This window comes from Geotrypetes seraphini, chromosome 6, assembly GCF_902459505.1.
Source record: "Geotrypetes seraphini chromosome 6, aGeoSer1.1, whole genome shotgun sequence".
NCBI lineage: Eukaryota > Metazoa > Chordata > Amphibia > Gymnophiona > Dermophiidae > Geotrypetes > Geotrypetes seraphini.
In genome coordinates, this window is record NC_047089.1 from 184,343,774 (window position 1) to 184,369,540 (window position 25,767).

Genomic DNA, 25,767 nt, shown 5'->3' on the forward strand with positions numbered 1-25,767 from the left:
GGGTCTGGAGCCACCAACGCAGACTGCAGCGCGCCAAGCCTCGCAGGGGAACCGGAACATCCATCCCGTGCCTCTGGGGAGACCACCTCCGGAGCAGAGCATACTGGAGAGGACGCATGTGGGCCCGCGCCCACCTCACCACGTCCAGGGACGCCGCCATCGACCCCAAGACCTGGAGGAAATCTCGCGCCCGAGGACACCGGGACGCCAAAAGCAGGCGAATCTGAGATTGCAATTTGCTCACCCGGCCCTCTGGGAGGAAGACCTTCCCCAAGGAGGTGTCGAACAGCACCCCTAGGTACTCCAGACGCTGAGCCGGGACCAACCGACTCTTGGAAAGGTTGACCACCCAGCCCAGCGACCGGAGAAACTCCACCACCCGAGCAGTAACCCGGGAGCTTTCCTGCAACGACTTTGCCCGAAGTAACCAGTCGTCCAGGTAGGGGTGTACCAGGATGCCCTCCGACCGCAAGGCTGCCGCGACGACCACCATCACCTTGGTGAACGTCCGAGGAGCCGTGGCCAGCCCAAAGGGAAGCGCACAGAACTGAAAGTGCCGACCCAAGATCGCAAAGCGCAGGAAACGCTGATGAGAGGCCCGAATGGGAACATGCAAGTAGGCCTCCGTCAGATCGAGAGAAGTGAGAAACTCCCCCGGCTGAACCGCCAGAATGACCGACCGCAGAGTTTCCATACGGAAAGAGGGAATCTTGAGAGCCCTGTTGACCCCTTTTAAATCGAGGATGGGCCGAAAGGTCCCCTCCTTTTTGGGCACCACAAAGTAAATGGAGTACCTGCCCGTGCCCCACTCCGGAGGGGGCACCGGAACAACTGCCCTGAGATCTAGCAAGCGCTGAAGGGTCTGGCGAAAAGCCTGCATCTTCCCCGGAGTCTGACACGGAGAAGCGAGGAAAAAATCCGGCAGAGAGCGGGCGAACTCCAGGGCATAACCGTCCCGCACCACCTCCAGGACCCACTGATCGGACGTGATCTCGGCCCATTTGGGGAAAAAGTCGCGCAGCCGAGCCCCCACCGGAACCAAAGGGGGCGCCGGCAAGGCGTCATTGTGCAGGACGGGAAGCGGGGGAACCGGCGGAGGGATTCCCTGCCCCCCGACGGGCCCCCCGAAAGGGCTGCATGCGCTGGAAGAACCGACCCCGGGAAAATCCCGGAGACTGGAAAGAAGCAGCCCCACGCCCAGGGCGATACTTGCGAAAATCCCGCAAACGCCCCCGGGCCGCACCCCCCCGAGACGCCGGGCGGGCACGGTCCTCCGGCAGACGGGGAACTTTCGAGTCCGACAGAGACTGAATCAACTTATCCAAGTCCTCTCCAAACAAAAACGACCCCCGAAAGGGAAATTTAGTAAGCTTAGCTTTGGACGCAGCATCCGCCGCCCAAGCGCGCAGCCACAACACACGCCTTGCGGCCACGCCAAAAGCCATAGACTTAGCCGATATCCGCACCAAGTCATATAGAGCATCTGAGAGGAATGAGGCCGCCATCTCAATCTTCGCAACCTCCTGATCCACCAGAGACCAGTCGTCAGACTCTCGATCCAAGACCCGCTCCGCCCACCGAAACACGGCGCGAGCGACCAGTCCCCCACAAATAGCCGCTTGGACCCCAAAGGCAGAGACCTGAAAATTTTGCTTAAGGATGCTCTCCAATTTGCGCTCCTCAGGGTCCCGCAAGGCAGAACCGCCCTCAACAGGCACGGTATGCCGCTTGGAAATTGCCGAGACCACCGCATCCACGACTGGCGAAGCTAACGTAGCCCGATCCCCTTCAGGAATGGGATACAGGCGAGCCATGCTGCGCGCCAGCCGAAACGGCGTCTCCGGCGTTTTCCACTGCTCCAGAATAATATCCCGAATATCCTGATGCATAGGAAAAGAGCGGGAAACGGAACGGATCCCCCGTAACAGGGGGTCCCCCACACGCGGAGTCTCCGGCGGCGCGTCCTCAAAACGCAAAACCGAAGAAACCTGTTGAATAAGGTCAGGCAGCTCATCTTTCTGAAAAAGGCGCACCACGGACGCCTCGTCACTGGAGAACGGGAAATCCGACAACCCGCCGCCAGCTTCCGTCCCCTCCAGAGAGTCCTGGAACTCCTCAGAAGGGTCCAGGTCCTCCTCCAGACCGACCCGTTCCTCCGACCACAAATTCTCGTCCCACGACACCCGCGGACGCTTGGACAAGGGAGGCGGAGGGGACGTCACGCCAGACGAAAGAGGCAAAGCCGCAGGGAGCGCGGAGGAAAACCCACCCCCCGAAACCCCCTGGGCGCAACCGGGACCCCCCAGCCGCCTGAAAATAGGCTCTGCATAAAGAAAAGAAAAAATTCAGGAGAAAAACCCCCCGAGGGTCCCAAGGGACTCCCTGCCACAGCAGGGGACCCAGCAGAACCTTGCCCCTGCATAGTCAAAACAGGGGGAAGGTCACCTGAGGTGGAAGACAAAATGGAGGGGCCAGACAGAGAAGATGGCGGTTTTCCCGCCAAAAAAGCTCCCTCCATAGCCTGAAGCGGCTGAGAGACCTGAATAGTCTCAGCCGCTAAAGCAGGCAAGCCGGCATCAGCTGTCAAAAAATCAGCTGAGAGGGAATCCTTCGGGGAATCCCTCCGTGGGCGGTTGTGGAAGACCGGGCTTCCCCACTGCTCCAAGCCGACTCGCGAGGCACCATCGGCGGGGAGCTCTGGGCGCCTGCAGCCGCTGCCGACGGAGCTCCACCACCTCACCGACCCAAACCGCCGAGTTCAGGCCGGCCGCGAGTGCCTCGCGGCTGGACTAAAATTGTGGCCTACTCCCCCGGAGAAGGGCACAATTGCTCCATACGCGACCTAGCTATAAAAAAGTGCTGGTTACATGAAAAAATACAGTAAAATACAGTTTTCTTAAAGGGATACAACCCTCCAGACCAGCACTACCTCAGGATTTTTTTTTTTTTTTTTTTTTTACAGAACAGACTCCACAGGCTCTCGAAGCAATATGCCTTGCTTGACTTAGGGGGCAAGGGATACTGCTGAGGCTCCTCTAAAAAAATGTGGGGAGGTGGAGGAAGTGGGGGGAGGGACCCCGCTCGTGACCCGCCGGGTTTAACACCCCCGAGGTCGGACGAACCCCCAAACAGAGTCCGCCCAAGCTCCGTCCGGCTAAAAACAGGGACAATAAACCCCCTAAACAAATTCCAACAGCCCTACCAAGGGAGATGGGTACAGATCACTCAACACCTGCTGGAGACTGAAAGAAGACTGAGGGAAATAGAGAGGAGGGGCTAGGATATACTGTCCCAAAGTTTTGTTTTCAGTCTCCACCTGCTGGTCATGATTAGATATATACCCATTCGTAAAGTTAACCTCTACTGGTCTGGAGAGTGCTAAAGAATACAGTTATAGCATTAGGTTGCAGAGACTTTTATTGGCAGTCTTTAAGACACGAGTGGTCTGATTCTTGTCATTGAGAAAAGGTCTCTCACACAGAGCCTCAACCTGCTCTCTGTGATGTCACAAAACACTGAGCTGCGATATCAGTGGGGGGGAACAGGCTGATAGAAGCTGGCATCTACAGAGAGGCGAGCAGAAGTAGAGAATGACACGTGACACAATTCATCACCGTTCCCGTCCCTGCAAATAACCATGGGAAACCATCTCCATATCATTCTTTAAGGAGAGAGTAAAGAATCAAGAGTATGAAAGGGCGCAGCCAATGACCCTCAAGCCTTGCATTGAAGAATACTGGTGTAAAAGAACTGAGGCTGAGATAGACACTAAAGAATGACACAGGATGGTTTCCCACTGCTATCCGCAGGAACAGTGATAAATTTTGTCACTGTGTCATTCTCTAATTTGGACAATACTAACTTTTCTTTCTGTCGATATCTGCGTGGATCTTGCGGGACAGAATGCCCTGGTAGTAGGTCGGTGCATGGTGGTCAAGAGGTGGCAGTTCCATGAAGGGGCTGCTCTTCTTCCGGTTGGAGGGAGAATATGCCAACTTAGGCACAAAAATATTTTGCAGCTCCTCTTCATCTCTAGTAAAACACAGAAACAGAACTAATTGGTGGATAAGGACTGTAAGGCTCATGTAGTCTGCCCTAATTGACTTTCACGGTGCAGTGCCACAATCCCCACTGATTTCTGGCTTCCTCTTCACTTTATACCATGCGTGTCTGGTTTAAAATGAACTCACAGCCAAAGTTTCATCTTCTCGCCAGTCACTCCCACTTTTCCCCTCTCCTTTAACTCTCGCAGTTTTCCCCTATGCTGATTACTGTACCTAATACAGACCCTCAGATTTAATTGGCCAGTGATCATGGGATTTAAGATCTTCCAGCTGAGACATGAAGTCAATGACACAGGTTCTCTTAACAGAATACTGGGATTACAACTCTCTGTGTACCCCGAGATCAGGATGACAGAAATAAAGGCTCAAACAGGCTTGCTGTTACTGCTTATGCCCTGGGAGAGGAAGGTATGTGTGGCTGGAAACAAGCCAACACAAGAAAAGGGACAAGTGAGACGTCAAACCAGTCCAAATGGGAGACCTTTATTATGTAAATCCAAACAAGGATCCATGTTTAGACAATATGAAATTGTTTTCTTCAGGGGACAAAATTACCAAGTATGATAATATAAAACCGATATCCTGGTTAAAGGCAATAAAAGGTAGATTGTTTCAGTCAGTCACTGGACAGCTAGGACGTCTGTTTTCCCTCAAAAGCATCTGTTCTGAAAAGCTGCTTTAATTCTTGTCTTTTTTGAAATGACCAGAAGTACTTATCCATTTGTGCTAAACAGAATTACTATAGGTAAAATATCTACCTAGAAATCTTTTCAGAACAGATGCTTTTGAGGGGAAAACAGACGTCCTAGCTGTCCAGTGACTGACTGAAATAATCTACTTTTTATTGCCTTTAACCAGGATACCGGTTTTATATAATCATACTTGGTAATTTTGTCCCCTGTAGAAGGCAATTTCATATTGTCAAAACTTGGATCCTTGTTGGGATTACACTGGAGAGAAAAGCCCGACTCTATGATGAGCAGAGAAATCCAAATGCAGAAGTCATGAGGGAAAGATGTCAATCAAGCAGCAAGAGACAGTCCAAAATGCATTTTATTGGTCAACAGCACAATATGAGCTTCCTTGTTGGGATTTACATAATAAAGGTTTCCCTTTTGGACTGATTTGACGTCTCGCTTGCTCCTTTTTTTTTATGTGTGCCTTTTTAGCGGGGCGGAACTTTCTCCTCTCTTTGGAGCCTGGGTTTTAGAAATAAGCCAAGTCATAATCAGGCATGAATCATGCATACATGATCCCCTACCACTCCCTGAATCAGCCCAGATCACCCACTTACACTGCCCAGTCTAGCTTCTCGTTCCGGATGGAATGGTACAGGACCTGTGATAAGGTAAAAAAAAAGAAATGTTTATGTGAAACATGCCTGCACATCTGAGCTCTTCTGAGAAAAGGTGTGAGCTAATTGTACTCGCCTCCCCTCCTGTATTTGTAAAATATCTCTGCTCAGGTTTGGGCTGGATGGAATTCTGTACTCACAGGTCCCAATGAGCAGGAAACATCTGTTTTCCCACTTATGGGTTTCCCTTGTTTTCTTTTAACGATCGGCAAATTTACACTCACAGTGGCACAACTGATAAATACTATTCAGAATATTTTGAAATGACTATAGGCATTTCCAACGGTGTTTGATTTCCTTTTTATCTTTTTCCCCACAATACTGCTGGTTATGAAGATCACCCAGCAGCAAGCACTTCCATGAAGATTAGAATGTGCCCCATGTCAGTGATACTCATTTCAGTCTTCAAGGATTATGCACAGCCTGGGTTTTCAGGACATCCCTAATAAATATGCATGAAACAGATTTGCATGCAACAGATCTATCTCATGCATGCAGATCTATCTCATATATCTATCTCATATATGTTGTTTAGGGGTTTCCTGAGAATTCAACCCATTTGCAGCCTTCAAGGCCAGGATGTGGGTATCATCGGCCTACACTAACCCCAGAGTTTGTTTGAAACGGCCATTCTGTTATCAACAGTTGCAATGCTGATTTACTTAGAGATATCAGATCTCTAAGTCTAGGGATGCAAAGGAGCAAGACAGAAAGACTGACTCAAGCTTGTTCCTAACAGCCTGAAGAATATGCATCAATTCTAATTTTATCAGAAGTTTCAAGGAAACTCTTTCATATAGGGAATAGGTGACAAGGCATTGGTCACATTATGAAAGAAAAAAAAAAAAATCTACAAAAAAGAACTTGCTGCCACAGCACTGGTTACAGGGGCCGAAGGGAGGCTTCTCTGCATACAGCTGAATGACTGAAGCTTAGAGGGGAATAATCTGAAGATACGTCTAAGTCCGTTTTGGGCCTAAATCACTAGTCGCCCAAAGTCAGCAGTGTCTAAAGTCCATTCCTGAAAAATATGTCCAAAATATTTTTTTTTCCCAAAAATCATCTAATTATACGTCCAGCCGTTTGATCGGCCAGACCGCTAAGTCATCTATCTTTATATCCCATTTTCGTCCAAGTCAAAAACGCCTAGAACAAGACCTTTTGGACGTAGGAGGGGCCAGCAAAGTGATGGACTAGATACAGAGACATGGCAACACAGTAGTGGGGCACCTTACAGGGCACTGCTGCGAACTTCACCAGGACTCCCTTATAGGTCATGGTGAGCCCCCCAAAACCTACTAGACCCACCTGTCTACAATCCCAATAGCCCCAGACTACTTAAGCCATCTCTGTGCTGCTCTACTAGGCTTTCCTATGCCAGGTGCTGATGTTCTGGAGGAAGGTATATATGTTTTTATTCTGATTTTTATGGTGTTGTGGGGGGGGGTCATCAGTGATCAGTGGGGGAGTGTGTGGGGGTCTGTACTTTGTGTCTGCAGTGGTTATTTGGTCACTTTGGATACCTTCTAGGCACTTAGACCTGCTTTACATCACCTGTCACAACGTACAAACTCGGCCAGGCAGCCTTGTTACACTTTTGGTTATACTTGCAGTACAACTAAGTCTAGGTCAGCAGATCCCGCCCTGACCACTCCTCCTGAAACGCCCCTTTCAGCTCTGGGCGAACAGCAGCACGGAAGAGGCCTAAACTGTTTTTAAATACGTCTAAATCCCATTTCGGTTATTGGCACTTGGATGACATGTCTTTTTAATCGTCCAAGTGCCAATTTAAATGGGATTTTAGACGTATTTCCGTTTTGATTATGAGCCCCTTAGGCTCTCTACAGATTTTGCAGTAAAGGAGGGTAAATACCCGTTGGTCAACTCAAGACTGATATTCCTGTTGCACTAGAACAAAGTTTGAACATGCTTTGGACTAGGTTTGCAAAATGACTCCTGGTTCACTCAACAAGGTTGATCCATTCCTGGGTTTACCCTGCCACATGCAGAAACTTGTACAGTAGTTCTGATTTCCTAACTTCATCCCCTTAACAATGTAAAACTTTACATCTACTCAGTGTGGATAAATCCTGACTGGGTGGACCAACTTGCTCTTTAACTACTGTCATTTACTAGCTTAATTTATTTCTGCAACTGACATTGAAAGCAAAAATATTAAATCAATTCCTTAGAATCTAGATTTGGCGCTCCTAATTTGGAAGATACACAGGATTCCTGTAAGGAATACACACATACCTTTAACTGGTCTTTTGGGAAGTTTTTTCCATCGTTCATGTTCTCCAAGTTGGTAACAAACTCCTGGGAGGACATACTTCTTCCAATGTTCTATATACAGAAAGAGAACAGAACAGGAGATGAGGAAAGGAAAGACATTCACGTGATCACCGCATGGTGTGGTGCAGTGGTTAGAGCTACAGCCTCGGCACCCTGAGGTTCTGGGTTCAAATCTTGCACTGCTCCTTCTGACCATGGGCAAGTCACTTAATCCCCATTACCCCAGGTATGTTAGATAAGAGTGGAAGTCCACCGGGACAGTTATGGAAAAATGCTTGAGTACCTGAATAATTTGTAATCCGCATAGAATTGTAGGATATGAAGAATATAAATTATTTTTAAAAAAGTACTTACATTTATGATGCTTAAGCACTTACGTGGCATAAATGCACATGAGGCAAGTCACTTTCATTTGAAAGGAAGCTCTAGAATGAGAGGGCATAGGACACGGGTAGGGAACTCCGATCCTTGAGAACCATAGTCCAGTCGGGTTTTCAGGATTTCCCCAATGAATATGCATTGAAAGCAGTGCATTCAAATACATCTCATGCATATTCATTGGGGAAATCCTGAAAACCCAACTGGAATACGGCTCTCGAGGACCGGAGTTCCCTACCCCTGGCAAAGGATGATGTTGAGATGATAGGCTGAGGAGTAATCTAAGGAAATATTTTTTTCAGAAAGGGTGGTAGATGTGTGGAATAATCTCCCGGTAGAGGTATGTCTGAATTCAAGAAAACATGGGATCTCTTAGGGAGAGTAGGAGATAGTGGATGCTGCAGATGGGCCATTTAGCCTTTATCCGCCATCATGTTTCTATGATTCTCCATCTTTCATCTGTCCATGTGTCTGGGTGGCTCAAAAAACAGGAAGCTTAGGAGGCAGTGATACTATTTACTGCCCAAGAAAAGAATGATCCAGATGCAGAATATCCACAATTCTGAGCACAAACATTCTAATTCTGAGCACAAACATTCTATCTTCAGATGGAAAGAAGGATTATGGATGGAACAAAAAAGGGGACCAACAAGCGAGGAAACCTGGAACAAAAAGGAGCTCCTCTAAAAAAAGGGGAGAGACTACCCCTAAAAATAAAAGTACAAAAGGTTACTTTGTACCTCATAGAATAAATAACATCAAAAACTCATATGGACAACAAAACGCTACTTTGCTGCATTCCCAGCAGATAAAAATAGGACTCAAAAAGCCTTTGCTGTGTTTCTAAATGGATAAAGGTAGAACTCAAAAATAGGACATGATATGGTGTCATGCTTCAGCAAACGCGCCAGTGTCAAGAGGTCACAAAATCTTATAGTTTTGGACAGAGACCACATGTAAATATTTTCAGAAGCATTTTTGTCAGTGCTAAAACATTGGATAATGCTGATAGAGAGCCTTATGATCCTGGAAGGTCCTGCATCATATCTTAATAAATTTTTATTTTGATTCACTACAGGGGATCACGGCCACAAATCTACAATGACTTTGTTCTTAAATCAAGCTGAAAGTATTGTTTAATGAATAAAGCCAAGGGTGAGGGGAAGAGACAAAAGATAACGCATGAGCACCATTGCTACTCCTGGGTTCTGTCTTGCAGTACAAAGGCACAGAGCATAACTCCTGGGGGCTGATGCTCAGAACCTAACACCAGCATTAGAGCCGATTAGTGCTGGACTAGCACTGGTGTTAATCTGTGCAGAATGCTCAAAAGGTTTCAGCGCAATGGCAGAGAAAACGGTGACAGGGTTCAAAAAAGCATGGGTTGAACACAGAGGATCTCTAATCAGAAAATAGGTGTATATTGAAGAAAATAAGGCCAGTACTGGGCAGACTTGCACAGTCTGTGTCCCATATAAGGACGGGCTGGGGAGGACTTCGATGGCTGGGATGGTTTAGAAGGGCTGGAGTGAGCTTTGACAGAGACTCCAGTAGATAGTACCTAAGCACACTACCGGGGCAGAGCTCTGGGTTTCTGGCCCAGAAATATCTAAGAAAAAGGACCATTTAAATTAAATGATTAATTTTAATTTATAAAGTATGTACGGTTGGGCAGACTGGATGGACCATTCGGGTCTTTATCTGCTATGTAAAACATCATAAGCATCAGAGATGGCCACAAATCGCATTTCAATACAATCAAACGGATGTTAATGAGCTCATCTGCTCTGCTTTCCCAATACTCAGAGAGCAGTGTACAAACAAACCCTACTCTTATTGCTAGAAACCTATTGTCAAGCTTGAAGCTGGTGATGGGAGGTTTGAAATCTGCCAGCTTAGATTTCTTTTGGAAGTGCAAGGAAGTCTGTGCAAGTCTGTAAGCGCTAATACTGAGAAAGAAATGTGTGCAAGTCAGAGCAAACCCAAAAGTGAATGCACACATTAGCGCCTGTTTTCTGTGCTTAAATATAAGCATTTCAAGTGAAAAAAAATTAAAAAGTTTCTATTTAAAGGCACAGAAGACTCATACCTCTGTATGCTTCACTTCAAGACTTGCCTGGTGCATGCACAGAAGAGCTGCGCTTACTGGAAAAGTCTTGTGTGCATGCACCAAGACACATTCCTTACAGTGCACATATAATCTGAATGCCATTAGCTTTGAGCTTTGCAAAGCTGTATTTCTGCACTGTTCCTGCAGAATGGGGTGGGCGCTGTCTGCTTTAGCGCTGAAACTTTGAGCATTGGGGTCTGGCCCGCATGACTAATAAATAAAAGCATGCAAATCCCGCTTTACAAAGAGAACAGCTTTCCCCCAGTTCCAGGCACCTCTCCCTTCATGGTAAAAAGCAAAGGATCCCAGGTCCAATTTACAAACCAGCAATATCCCTAATGCTATTCCCTGGGGCAAGAGCCTGCTAACCATCAACATAGAAACCTCTTCCTAAATGGGTTTATTTGGCTTAGCTCCAAGTGACAGAACACGACATCATAGCACGTGAAGACAAGGGGAGCAGTGTGTTGTGGGGGGTGCAATGCTGAGCCTCTATGCTGCAAGGCATGAGTCACTAAAAATACAGCTGTGTATGGAGACTGTGTCAAAATGGGCACCACCCAGGCAGGAAAGGGAAAGGATTAGTAGAAAGGATAACCTGAAAAGGTTTCCTTTCAGTCAGAATGGCTGTCAGCCAAGCTTTGCCCTGGCAAAGGCACAAACCGTTGACTGTCTGTCTTCCTGCACTGGCATACGGGCTAATTCAGTCTCTGCAAACACAAATGAGCAATTTTCAGTCTGAGTTAGTATATTGTAAACCTTTCCAGTCCTTGTCCGCCTATTTGAATCCAGTTTTGTTAATTCATCTACATCTTTTTACCTTGTCTGTCCTTATTGATTTTTAACCTTTGCCCATGGTTTTTATTTCTTGCAAACTGCTTTGACTTAACTTTTTCTGTTAAAAGTTGCGGTATATCAAATAAAATTAACTGCATTCACAGCTGCCAGGATTCCTTGCGCTCTTAGGCACTGTGCCACCACAGTCGGGCACATATGGAGCAATTTTTTCAAAGCCGAGTACAATGGCCAGTCTTAAATCTGATCCTATTCTACCCAAGGCCAATTTGAAAACTGCCCCCCATTGAAAGCACAATGCTGGTTTCCAAAGAGTGCACACCTTCGGCCGAGTTCAAAAGGAATGTTCCCGGGGTGTGTTTAGGTCAGGAGTGGAAAACAGCGCATATAGTGGGTTTTCAAAAACATGCATCCCGGAATACTACTACCACTATTTATTGTTTAAGAAACGGTCCCTTACAATCTAATTATGACGGACACACAAGACAAAGGGTGAATCAATATATGTACTGATAGAACAGAAAAATTAGCTTGCAGAGCTATTGTTAGTAATATGTATTTTATCTTTAAAACCAAGTGTGGTCCTGGAAGATTGGAGGTTTTTTTAATTTATTTATTTATATACCACTTATACCCCCTTTTACAAAACCGTGCTAGCGTTTTTAGAGCCGGTCGCGGCGGTAACAGCTCCGACGCTTATAGAATTCATATGAGCGTTGGAGCTGTTACTGGGACACACCCAGCCAGTTGCTTCCTCACTCTTATCATTCCCCAGATGGGCCAAGTCAGCCTTGTGGTGTGAATGGTTCACTATAGCAACTGATTTGTTAAGAGCCTTACAAAACCTGGTTACAGCTACAAGGAGAAACCTGTTCACCCCGTGCCTTGGGGTCTCTGCTGGATCTGCTCTAGTTAAAATATACAGTATACAGGTGGCTCAGAATAACATAACACATTTATATACCACAGAACCTTGCAGTTACCAAATAAAATAAAAACTAGAATATTGATTAGAAAAAAACCTGGAAAAAACTTTTCTACATATCTGCTTGTCCTTATGTTTACTGCTGCCTGCAGAACAAGCTCTAGAATGGCTGCAATTTCAGAGGCTCCAGACAGTCACGATCAGCATTAGCATTGAGTGTTAACAGTGCTGCAGTGTGAATAGGCAGGGCCGGATTTTCCTATAGGCTAACTAGGCTTCAGCCTAGGGCCTCAAGATCAAGAGGGGCCTACATTCAAATTGTTAGCAAAATTAAAATTACACTATTCTAAAAACAGTGAACACTAAAACACTGAATCGAAAATAAGGAGAAATTCTACGCTTCGGGATCGGAACCGGCTCTGGCCGCAACGGGGCGCCGACTCGGCTTCTCCCTTTCTTTTTATCACCCTGGGAAGAGGATCGGGGAGGGAAAGACATCAGTCCGGAAACAGATAGGCAAAGCCCAGCCCTGCGGGGAGAGAGGCAAAACTTGGATCCGTCAGGACAGGGCGGCCCAGACTGGCATCAGGGGTGGGTGGGGTGGGGGGTTTCAGTGGAAGGGGGATGGGAGGCAGGCAGGCTGGCATCGGAAGGGGGTTGGGGGGGGTTTAATGGAAGGCAGGCAGCGTTCAATGGAAGGGGGATGGGAGGCAGGCGGGCATCGGAGGGGGGGTGAGGTGAGGAAGGACGCACTGGGGGCACTGTTGTGTATTATGGACATAGGAAGGGGCAATGTTGTGTGTTATGTTTGATTAGTTATTGTTACAAGTACTATATATGGTGCTGAGAATAAATGTCCAAATAAGTGTTCTCGACTTTTTTAAATTTATTATCCGTGTCACATTTTTTATAAAAGTTTGTACCAATAACAACATGCTTCATTTAACATATTGATATATATCACAGTAATGATGTATTTTATTATCTCTCATGTAATTTACAAACTTAAAAATGGGAGGTGAAAGGGCCTCATAAGTAGAATAGCCTAGGGCCTCTCTTCATCTAAATCCGGCCCTGTGCATAGGACTCAGGAAAGCTGCTGAAAAGGAGAAGGGAGTACCAGCCTTACCAGCCTCATGATTTGTAAGATTTCTTTGGAAATAATGAAATGTGGATAGGTCAGACTGACAGAAAGCAAAACCCTGTAAGCGCAGAGATTGGAACTCAAATCCCATAGCTCTGCATCATACTCCCAGTCCTTCCAATGCCATTAGAACCCCTATATGACTATTTGATTTGCAGCCCAGATGCCATTTGTGGCCAGCTAGTATTCCTAAAGACTCCTCTGTGGTCCTCGGAACTGTTAGCAGAAAGTTAGAAGAGGGGGTTACCTGTCCATGCAAATCGGTGTTCAGAAGCAGGAGAGCACACGTTAACATATGTACAGCATCTACAGTAAGAAAAAAAAACACAACAAAGAAAACCTTTATTTTCCTTAGGTTGTCATAAGGAGACAATTCTGTCATCAACGGAAAATGTCAGTCTGTAGTGCACAGAACAGAGTCACGTTGAGGTGGTTTCAGCTGAAGGATGTGTGTGTACAAACAGGAAAATATGATTACTAGGACCATGGCTACTCATAAGACTGGAGCCAAACTCCTGGAACAAGGACTTGCTGGAAGTCATGCAGTAAGGGGTGGAGGTGGGATTAGAACCTAGAGAGTAGGTCTCAGGGTATCACAGAGGAATGGACAATCCTGTTCATTGCAGTATTTGCCCAATCACTGCTGGCCAATATTCAGGGCAGCAACCATATAGCTACAAGCAGGCAAAAACAGGACCTGCCTTTTGTGTGGTTTCCTGTCCACTTAAAGCCCGCTGAATACTAAGCCCTTAAATGGGTTCACCACTTTACTCTCACCTTCTGCTTCTTCCAGATTCCTTTCCATCTCCTCATCTCCCCCCCCCCCAAGTTCCTTTCCTTTTCTTTTTTTACCCTCCACTAGAGTACTCTACAATACAGGTACAGTTTAGACTGGGAGCCGAGAAATAACTCATGCACTATATGAAATTCCCTTTGACCACAGATCTGGAAAAGGCAAGTGACACATTTAAAATTCTAATCTAGATCCCAGGCTTCTCAACCCCTCTCCAATTCTTGCCTCCTTTCCCTCAGGTTCTTCTTCATTTCCATACCACCTCCCAATTTCCCCAAAATTACAAAGACTAGGGGACACTCAAAGTTACAGGGAAATAATTTTAAAACCAGTAAGAGGAAATTTTTTTCACTCCGAGAATAATTAAGCTCTGGAACGCATTGCCAGAGGTTGTGGTAAGAGCAGATAGCGTAGCTGGTTTTAAGAAGGGTTTGGACAATTTTCTGGAGGAAAAGTCCATAGTCTGCTATTGAGAAAGACGTGGGGGAAGCCATTGCTTGCCCTGGATTGGTAGCATGGAATATTGCTATTCCTTGGGATATGGCCAGGTACTAGTGACCTGGATTGGCCACCGTGAGAACGGGCTACTGGGCTTGATGGACCATTGGTCTGACCCAGTAAGGCAGCCCAACTAAGTCCAGCCATCAGCGGTGAACCTGGATATTCAATGCCGGGCCATTTCCAGTGACTGGTATTGAATATCTGGGGGTGGGGTTTGGCTATTATTAATTTAACTGGCTAAGTCATTATTCAATGCTGACTGGTTAAGTTAATAGTGGCCAAAGATGGTCCTGCTATTTATTCCAATTTGGCCACTAAACTTAGCCGGTCAACGTTTGAATATTTGCAGCTAGCCGCTAACCACGAATATTCAGCAGAGATAGCAAGCTATTTTCTGCTAAACATTAGCGGTTAGCTGGCCAAATACTATTTAGCCAGCCTGGAGCCACTCAAGGCTGGTTAAATAGTGCTGAATTATCGGGGTGGTATATGTTCCAGGCTCAAGCTGAAGAATCCTTTCCATCTAATCCTTCTTCTTCAGACTCCTATCATCACCTCCTCCTCCCTTTCATATTCCTCTCAGCTGTTTGGAGTATGGTGCCATGAGCAGAACAGTAGCTGATAAACAGGGTAGGGATATAGTTCTTTCCTTATGGTGCATGCTTCCTCTGTTCTAAATGAACCCTCAGCACTTCAAGCGTACAACCTTCTCTCAGCAGGCACAGTGAGAATAAAGCAGAAAGCTACACACATGACAAAAAGAAAGACATAATAATAATAACAGCTGTACTGTGAAGTTCTATGCGGTTTACAAAGATTAAGCAAAGGTACAAATTGATTGACTTTAAGAGGGGAGGAAGAAAGAAGGTTAATAGGACAGGAAATCCATTTTTGAGGAGAGAGTGATCAATAGAACAAGTTAATCGCTATAGAGGGGAGAGAGAAGAGAGGATCAGTTGTCTAGATACTTTAGGAACAGGTGTGTTTTCAGACGTCTCTTCTTTACTCTGAAAATAATCTTGTCTATTAGACAGAACCTGGCTAAGGACACATCCCCTCATTCAGCTTGGCCCATAAAACCCCAAGGCAGACCCTCTGAGCCGTCGCTGACCTGCAGAAGTGTACTGCTCAGGATTGCACAAGTAAAACCGGTCTGAGAAATGTTTCAGAACTCGCTCTCTTTCCTGGGTCTCCCCAGTCAGGGCAAACACCTTCAGGAAAGACCTGAAAGATGGAGACAAAAACAAGAATCAGATAAGACAAACCTTCGAGACGGAAGTCTAGATGAGAGTCTGTGATGTAAAGATCCAAAATACTAACGGGGGATTATTTTGCATGTATTTATTGCTAGTTTTCTATTATATCTTTCAGTTGTGAGACATGTAATATTTTAAAAGAAATTAAAAATAAATAAAACATTGTAACAAGTACCAGAGACAACTGTGCAATATATCAATGACAATGAAGTGCATTTTCGATATGACGTCTAAGGGCTACTTTTACTAAGGTGTGCTAGCGTTTTAAGCGCACGCAGGGAATTACTGCGCGCTACACCACCCGCTACGCTTCAAGAACTAACGCCAGCTCAATGCTGGCGCTAAGGTCTAGCGCACGGAGCAATGTAGCGCGCGCTATTCCGTGCATTAAAGCCCTAGCGCACCTTAGTAAAAGGAGCCCCAAGTCTGTGTTTGGACATTCTGGGAAAAATGGCCACAAATCCAGCACGGAATATGACCATATTCAAACCAGAAAAACGTCTAACCTTTTGTTTTAAAAATGACCATTTTCTAGATGTTTTTGAGCTTAGTGCGTCTATCTTTTATAGCCATTTTCCAAAAACAAAAGCCAAAAGAAAAATGGACACAAACAAGCCATTGGGACAGCAGAAGAAGCCAGCATTCTTAGCAAACTGGCCACAAAGACATCTGAGCAGAGCAGAGGGGCACCTTAGGGTTTTTTTTTAAAACTATCCAATCATTGTAGTTCTTCCCCATCTCCCCTCATTCCAGTGTCATGTATACCTGTTTGTCTTTGTTTTAATGCCCTTGTCCTGTTTTCTTTTATATAATTTTAATTGGTGCATACAATACAACAAGATATAATGATAAATTATTTATATTATGAGATGAATAAAATAAACCCACCCACATCCCCTCTTATCAAATATCTTATTATGGGAAAATTGTATCATTCATTGCAAAAGTCTGTTAATGGTCCCCAAATCTTCTTAAACTTATCAATATAACCTCTTTGTGTTGCAAATGTACACTCCATTTTATATATATGGCATACTGAATTCCACCAGAAGTTATAATTTAACCTGTCATAATTTTTCCAATTGTATGTTATTTGTTGAACTGCTACTCCAGTTAATATATTTGAAGAAATTTGACTCTGTGTTCTCATTGCTGTGCCAAATAAAATCGTATCATATGTCAAGGCTACCAGATTCTCCAACATCCTATTTATTTGAGGCCAAATTGATTTCCAAAATAATTTTCAAAGGAAAGGGAGGGGGTGGGTTTATAATTTGAGTAATAGTTGGTATACTTATTAAGTAATATTATAGTAAAGGATTATATAATGATACGTTGTATTTACAGTGATGCATGAAGGAATATCAAGTGTGTACTCAATGAAATTGTATAAATTTATGTGATACACTTGTTGTTATATGAAAAATGAATAAAAAACTTAAAACAAAAAAAAAATAATTTTAATTGTTGTAAAATCCGCTTTGAATTTTGATAAGGTGATATATCAAAATTTTAATAAACTTGGAAACTACTGCAATAAACATCACAGAAAAAGGTCCAAGGTACACATCTCACCATAACCTGCTTATACTGAATGGTGAGACCTCCAAAGACCATCCAAAACTTACTATACCCACCTGTACACCACAATAATGTGATGTTCACTGCAGTACTGTCTGAGTGGCCATCTCAAGCTGTCATAGAGGCTGGTGTGTACTATTTCTTTCACATCTTTGGGTGGTAGGAGGGGGTTGGCGACCACTGGGAGAGTAAGGGGGGAATCATGCCTTGATCCCTCCAGTGGTCATCTGGTCAGTTTGGGCAACTCTTTAAGCCTTATTTGTTTTTAAAACAGTTCTAGCCCCAAATGTCTAAATAGTGCCCTGGATGTTTTGTTAAATGTTCGATTATCACTTCAAAATGTCCAAGTCCTAAGCCCGCCCAAAACACGCCTTCAACACGCCCGCAAGGAATTTAGACGAGCAGCTTAGAAAAGCATCTAAACTATGGGTTTTGAAAATAGCGATTTGGACTTTTTAGCTAGAAAAATGTCCAAATGCCACTTTATTCCATTTTTGACGTTTTTCTCTTTTGAAAATGTGCCCCTATGTATACATGTGAAGGGTAATTCTAAACATTTGCACACCAACCTCCGGATTCTATAAAGGGCGCTCACAGATGGGTGCCTAAATTTGCTTGCAACTCAGTTAATAGGCCATTAAGGCTCAATAAATGTCTGCCAACAAATAAATATTGGCGTTTATTTCAAGTTGCGTATACAACTGCCTAGGCGCGATTCTTTATTTTAAATCTTTTTTATTAACATAGTATAAACAATTCCAACCAAACATAGAAAGAAAAAAAAGTATATATTGGATTCCAGTTAACAGTGACCCCTCAATAACTCCCCCCCCCAAACAGTATTACAGGACCATCATACAGAAAAATGAACTATAAAATAGCACTGAAAGAGCTTCGTCTTCACGCTTCCACATTGGTATTTATTTTTTTCACACATTTCATGCTTCATAGCATAATTAACTCTTGTGGCATTCGGCATTTGGAGCCCTGAAGAAGGGGTTCATAGCCGAAACACTGACTGTATTGGGTCTGCACCACACTTCATTAATGTGTGTTGTACGGATTGATATTACCTGCACCATTTGAAGTAATTGTGAAGAATTATTACAATAAACTTTGACATCAAGTTTATTGACATCAGTTTTGCTTTTGTCTTTTCAAAGTATAAAATAGAATGTATACAATTCAATGTACCTTATCAACCCCAAAGTAGTCCCCCCCCCTTTTATCAATTGCTTGGACTCAGCAAAATTTCCCCCCAAAAACCCCCCCCAAAAAAACCCTATGAGAGCTGGACTCTTCTACTCCCCCTAAAGGCTGTGTAGGCATGATTCTTTTAAAAAAACATGTGCCAAAATCTTCTCATGTGCAATCCAAAAGGGGGAATGGCCATGGGAAAAACATAGGCATTCCATAATGTTACAAGCAAAAAACAAAAGGAATTGACCCCAAAATATCCACAAAGAAGAAAATCCAGAGAAAACAAAAAAAAAAACTCTGTGGAGTGACGATGTTCCTAAATGGACTTTATTTGAAAGTGTCAAACTTACAAAGGTACAAAGTTACAAAGGCACTGAAATCATCCACATAAAAATAAATCATCCACATAAGAGCCTTAAAGGACCTAGTCTGCTAGGGATAGAGGACCCAACATGGTCCGCGTTTCGACAAAAAGTCTTCTTCAGGGGTTCCTGGGGGTCCTATAAAGGTGAGTACGTGGGAAACAATTGTGTAGTGACCCGGAAGTGAGATACTGCTTGCATTGTTTCCCACGTACTCACCTTTATAGGACCCCCAGGGACCCCTAAAGAAGACTTTTTGTTGAAACGCGGACCGTGTTGGGTCCTGTATCCCTAGCGGACTAGGTCCTTTAAGGCTCTTATGTGGATGATTTATTTTTATGTGGATGGAATTATTTTATGTGGATGTTTTCAGTGTACCGTTGGAACTCTGACACTTTCAAATAAAGTCCATTTAGGAACATCATCACTCCACAGAGGTTTTTTTGGTTCATTCCAAAATGTTATGCAGAGTGCTGCAGAATATGGAAGAAGCACACCCAAATTGCATGCTAGGATTTGCACCTGGTTTTAGTAGGTGTTAAGTTCTGACGTGCACATTTGGGCATGGGAATCAGCCCTATGTGCTATTCAATAAAGGGTGTTCAGCCCGAAGCTCCTTTTAACGAATAATGTGTAGCACTGATTTTTCTCAGTGATCAAAACAGGGGGCGCCATTTACTGAATCTGGTCCAGCTGTACACCTAAATATATAGAATGTTGCTATTTAGGCACATAAGTGTACACTTACCTGAGAAAATGTCATCTGGATGCCTAAGTGATGTTCTACAAATAAGCACTGAGATGGCAACGTGCGTGTTCGAAAGGGGAGTGTTCACATGGCAGAATATGGGTGGGCCAGACGTTTATGCAGGCAACGTAATGAATATGGTATATTGTCTGCATGTCTGCTATATTTAGGCACCCCTCATTTCTGCCACCTCTATGGCAGGACACCCAAATGTACACTAGTTATCAATAGGGACACTTGGGTTCCCTGTTTCCAAATAGAAAATTTCTCACCCCGCATTACTGGGGTGCCCAAATGGAGGCATCCTGTTGTAGAATATTAAAGTTTGGAATTGTTCAGGAGTGGATGTATGCCCCCCCCCCCCTCCGAGAGAGCGCAGGCTATCTCTCTTGAACATTTGAAATATCTCTTAAGCAAATGCCCCTCCCTCCAGAGAAAATATGGAATATATCAAGGGTGGATATACAGTAATTCAAAAAGTTTGTGGGATGTCTTGGGAGCATATACACACTCCTTAAAGAGTGTGGCATGTCTCAGCAATGACTGTACATACATACCCAGCAAGTTTGGCTGATGTTTTAGCAGTTGTACATGTCTAATGAATGTGTCAGATATCTCAGAAATGGTTGCGTGCCAGACTGTAATAAAGTATTCCACTTACCTGAGTGCTTGGTCCAGAGTGTGACCAGTGAAGTCAAAAAATGAGATGTACTCCTCTGCCACCATCCGACTAAAATCATTACTGGAATCAGCCAATAAAAATAGTTAAAGAACAGATAACAAACACCAGCCCATCAATGACTTCTGTTTCATTAAGACAGCTACTCTTAGTATTGCAAAACAAAGGCAAGAAGGATAACCGTCTTTCTTTAAGAAAGAAAAGAAATAAATTGTTTGTAGCTCTTCCCTGTGATATGTACTTTGACATTAGGCACAGTCTAAAGCAGTAGTCTCCAATGTGCGGCCCCAGGCAGTGGTATAGTAAGGGGGAGGGCGGTCCACCCCTTCCCCCCCCCGCTGCGTGCGCACCTTCACTCCTCCATCTCCACCATACCTCTAACTTCGCAGCGTGAACAGCAACTCCAACCTGCTGCCAGCGTTGGTTCTCCCTCTGACGTCACTTCCAGGTCCCACACCTGTCATTCTCTATGTGTTACTCAGGTGTTTCATTTATGGAATTTGCTATTGTTGACAAGCCAAAGTAAAGTGAATGTGAGGAAGTCTATAATACGCTACCACTCCCCCTGCTGGATACTCCCTCACAATATCAGAACCACCTTAGGGAGAAGTGACACGGCCAGGAGCCAGGGAAGCAGCTACCAGGAAGTATATGTCAGGGCCATACAAGATTGAGGAGGCCTAGGGGGAGAAGGAGGAAGTGGCCCCCAGCATACTCCTTGATTTCAACACCTAGACACTCTACTTAGCTGAGGTAAACTAATTCTGGGGTATAAAAATACATGTAAGCTTTGTTCTAAGGTCTGGCTAGGACCAGACCTAACTACCTGCTGTAAAGACAACTTTGTTAGTCTGTTTTTGTGGTGTGGCAGAACCAACTCCAGGTTCAGCTCAGGACTGTTATTTTCAAATCAAGAGACAAGTGTTTTTGTGTGCCCAATCCTATGCTGTCCAATCCAATCCTGTGAAGCAACAGGATTTGGGGAGTTTTATGTTTTGAGTCAATAATGTTTCTGCACTATTGCTGGTCGTGTCTGTGTATTTACAGGTTCAAAACCCCAAACCCCGCTTGCGCTGTTACAGTGAGTTGGCAATTTGGAGTTACGTCTTTTAGCTTCTGTTTGCTTTTGGGGATGGGGTGGGGGGTTTGTATGGGGGGAACGGGATGTTTTGGGGGGTGGGGGGAGTTCGGGCTGGGGGGTTGTTTCTTCTGTTTTACCTCTACAACACACTGACTTGTGTATTCCTGGAAGCTTATTCATTGCCATTGTTGTATTTGTTGTTTGATGTTTCCTATTCCTTCTAATAAAAAGATTTGAACGTAAAATATATTCTTGAAGTGTTGTAGAATCAATATTATCATTCATTTTTTTTAATGTTTAATACTCAGTCTGAATAAGCTGGTCAAGGCAGTTTACCAAATTATTAGTATGTGTAAGCTTGAAATTTTTGGGTGGCCCTCTGAGCTTTCTCGTATTCACACTCCAGCTTTTACATTAAAAAAAGGTTGGAGACCACTAGTCTAAAGTATTGTGTTAGTACAGTAAGGAGTGATGAAGGCACGCTGACTTGTGTTGGGGGGTGGGATGGCGGGGGGGGGGGGGGGCAGAGCTGACAGCTCCTGCACTTATCTCTCCCAGCAAGAGATGGCACAGGGATTGATGCAGGAGTGCTGGGGTGAGCTCACGTTTACTAAAGTCCCAGCTTCTCCCAGCAGATGGCACCCTAAATAAATGGTGAAGGAGCCCTGGCTATGGGGAGCTCAAAGTTGCTACACTCTCAGCTTCTCCCAACAGAAGAATTAAACCTGATCTACTACTACAACTACTATTAATCATTTTTATAGTGCTACTAGACATTCACAGCACTGTACATCAAAACACAGAAAAGAGAGGCCCTGCTCTAAAGAGCTTACAATCTAATCAAGACAGACAAACTGGACAAGAAGGTGCATCAATACACAGTGCTCAAAGAAATATGAGAGCCTTACTTTTTCCTCAAATACGAAGCCACGTCTGACCTCTTGAAACCATCCAGGTTATAAAGTCGTGCAGCCAATCGCTTTGCTGCTTCCCGATCCTGGATGGACCCGTTGGCAAATGCAGTTCGGCCTGGTTCTGTTGGTTCCTGCTCAGCAACATCCTCTATGTCTTCCACACACAATGTACCCGTGGGAGAACTGAGAAAAAGAGAGCAAGGCGGTCAGCTATTCACAAGAGGAAAGGGTGGAACCAGCTCAAGAAATCTCAGGGAAACTTTCCTAAGGGGCAACCGAGGATCTAGATTTGTCACTATTCTGAAAATTAGCCCCCCCCCCCCAACCCGGTGATTCAGGGAAAATAGGAGTCTGCAAAAAGGATCAATTAAAATCTCTCAGGTTACTCAGTTCAGAATAATAAGTAGGTAGTTAGAGAGGTGAGAAGCTACAGCAGTAATCCTCACCGAGGCAAGTGGTCAGTGGCATGAATTCCTCAGCTCATTAAGCTAATAGCCGATGGTGCAAGGATTCCTTACTCATGAGTTTTAATTTATTTTCCATGAACGCATGCACAGCAGCAAAGAATTCACTCCACCAGATTAAGCCACACCTGCCATGATCTTATCCCCAGCACTGGAAAAACAGATTAACTACATACGCCGTAGCTTTAAGGACACTGTAGCCTGCCTGCCTACCAGTTCCACCTTAAGAAAGATTACTAAAAGGAGGACACTCCTTACAGAGAGGGATAAATGCCAGATTTTCTTAATCTATTTAAGTACAGAAAAGGCAGGTGTGATTATGGGCCCTAAGAGCTTGTGATGGCACAAACAGATACAAACTTGCTACAGTCACCACAAACCACAGAGGGGCAAGTGTAGTCTCAGTGTGTGCAGCACAATCTGAACTGGCTTCTGTGAACCTGTGTAGGATGCCCTTCTCCTATCCCCTATGTAGTAATTTATTCTACGCACAAAACAGGGGAAAAACAAAACCACAAGTAAAATACCAGAAACAAAGAATGGAATTGTCCAAAACAGAATGATGTGCACTAAAAAAGTGTCCACAAACTCATCTGAAGGTGTAGAGATCTTTATTCTTCCAATATCATCATGGTACAATCAATGATTCAATACATACTCAACCCGACTGAGCTCGTGGTGTCGCACGTTAATCATTAATGATTAACGTGCGACACCACGAGCTCAGTCGGGTGGAGTTGCTCTACGTACCAATTTCATTTGAATATGGGCAGCGTCCACGTGTTTTGGTAATAAGTTCATTTTAGTTTATTTTTGTTCAGTGATTTCTAAGACTCCTGAGGCAGGCCTGTTGGCCGAAACATGTACGTGTCGAGTCATTGAATCATTGATTGTACCATGATGATATTGGAAGAATAAAGATCTCTACACCTTCAGATGAGTTTGTGGACACTTTTTTAGTGCACATCATTCTGTTTTGGACAATTCCATTCTTCGTTTCTGGTAATTTATTCTACCCCACTTGGATAATTTTAATTAGCTCTGGAGCATAATATAAATGATTTTATTAAAAACAAAACAAAACAAAATGCACATTGTGCAGCACTGGGCTCGATATTGCCAATCCTACATCCGCTATCAGGGGTGCTCTGAAAGGACCTCACCAGGCACTAAAGGGGAAACTTCTGAGAAAAGGAATCGTCAGCACATGTTGCTCTGCTTCATGGATTCTCTCTCACTTAAGGAAGAAACAGCCTCGTGTATGTACCTGTCAGGCCAGCCTCCAGTATGGCATCACATAGTTCAGTCATCTGATGCCAGAGATACCAACTGTATATGGACACAGGTACACACTGTCAAATGGAATTTATTTCAGTATTTATATACCACTTATAACCTAAGTGGTTTTACATTCAGGTACTCAAGAATTTTCCCTATCTGTCCCAGTGGACTCACAATCCATCTAATGTACCCCCACGCTGTCATACCCCATCCATCTGACCCAGCCTACCCTTCCTGGTCTCACCCAACCACACCCAGGTGTCCCAGATACCTTTAGTCAAAGTGAAAGGTAGAGAGATCAGCTGAGATATGTGGCTTTATAACAGAATACACAGGGCAGACAAGGTGGGCCTTGTGGTTCTGATCCACTGTCAAGAGTTTTGGCTTTTAAGTGTATGAGTTAGGTAAATAACTCTGTCGTCCCCTTCATGCTGGTTGAGCTGGCAGTACAATGCAGAAGAAAATTGCTTGCTTACCTTTCTGAGAGTCTAGAATGATCATCCGATGAACTGGTTCCTGTCTCAAGATGCAGGATCAGTGCATCTGTTGGGTCTTCTTCACTGTCTGCAGTCTCTGTTCCGCTCTTCTCCAGATTAACATCTTCTGTGGAGGTTAAGTTAGCTCTTCCTTGCATCTCCTCCTCCAACTCTTCTTCCTCTTCCTCCTCCAAACAAGAGGAGGCATCAGCTTCTCTCCCTCCTTCACAGTCAATGAAACATGTAGGGGATGCAGTTTCTAGACAGCAAGATCCTGTTTCACAGTTTGGTACTTCCCATGGGATATATTCAGTTTTAATGAGGGTCTGGATTTCTGGAATTAGTGAGGTAATGATGTTCATCTCTCCCAGAAGAGTTGGACTACTTTCTGAGGGAGAATTACTACTATAGTCTTCTTCTAACAACAAGGCTGTCACCAAGGACATGTTTGTCTCTGAGAAAAGGAGGCCATTATCTGCTGAGGATTCAGACTCTTTTTGAACTGGGAAGAGGAAAAAGACAGATTAAAATATTTATTTATTAGGATGTATTTACCATCTTTTTGAATAAATCCATCCAAGGCATAGACAATAGGTTACTATAGTAAACATAGTCAAATAACAATGGTATAGTGTGCTACTTTCAACGTCCACAAAATCCACATTAAAACATCTTATGTGTAAATCTTTTTATTATAAATTCCAAAAGTACAGAATATTAAAAAAGAATAATATTCTAAGTACAGTAGAATCTCAATTATCCGGCCCCCACATGGATTGGTGGATACCAGATAACTGTTTTTCTGGTTAATTGAGAGTGTGTTAAGAAACGTTGTCTAACACACACTTAATTTCCCCCTCCCCTCCCTCCCACCCCAAAGCACCAGCATGGTAGTGGTCCTGAGCCGCAAAGCCCTCCTTCCTCCCTTAAGCCCTGAAGTGGTAGAAGCAGGCGCTAGTCCTGAGCCGTGACCCCCTTCTCTTCCTCCCTCCTTCTTTCTCTTCCTTACCAAGAGCGCAGCAGTCAGCAGGAGGCAGCCTCAAAACAGGCTGCTCGCAGCCAGCCCTGGCAGGACCTTTCCTCTGATGCATCACTTCTGACATGTCAGAGGAAAGGCCTTGCAAGGGCTGGCCACGAGCAGCCTGTTTTGAGGCAGCCTTCTGCTGACCGTTGCGCTTCAGGTAAGGAAGAGAGAGAGTGCGATGGAGTTCACGGCTCAGGACTACCGCCTGATTCTGCCACTTCGGGGCTTGAGGGAGGGAGGAGGGCTTTGCAGCTCAAGATCACTGCTGCACTGGTGCTTCGAGGTGGGAGGGAGGGGGGTACATAGTTGCTTGGGGGCTTGAGGGAGAGAGGATTTGCGGCT

General features: G+C 44.6%; 1 protein-coding gene across 1 annotated transcript in view; it reads right to left on the reverse strand.

Annotated features, from left to right (window-relative positions):
- Positions 1 to 25,767, reverse strand: part of PSD4 (pleckstrin and Sec7 domain containing 4) — a 144,892-nt gene that overhangs the window by 22,192 nt on the left and 96,933 nt on the right. Inside the window, exons 4-11 of the mRNA XM_033949514.1 lie at positions 24,402 to 24,903; positions 22,175 to 22,363; positions 20,168 to 20,248; positions 15,471 to 15,583; positions 13,313 to 13,371; positions 7,675 to 7,764; positions 5,359 to 5,402; positions 3,863 to 4,032 (exon numbers count right to left, since the gene is read on the reverse strand). Of these exons, the coding sequence (XP_033805405.1) occupies positions 3,863 to 4,032; positions 5,359 to 5,402; positions 7,675 to 7,764; positions 13,313 to 13,371; positions 15,471 to 15,583; positions 20,168 to 20,248; positions 22,175 to 22,363; positions 24,402 to 24,903 (1,248 nt within the window). The remainder of the gene's footprint in view (positions 1 to 3,862; positions 4,033 to 5,358; positions 5,403 to 7,674; positions 7,765 to 13,312; positions 13,372 to 15,470; positions 15,584 to 20,167; positions 20,249 to 22,174; positions 22,364 to 24,401; positions 24,904 to 25,767) is intronic.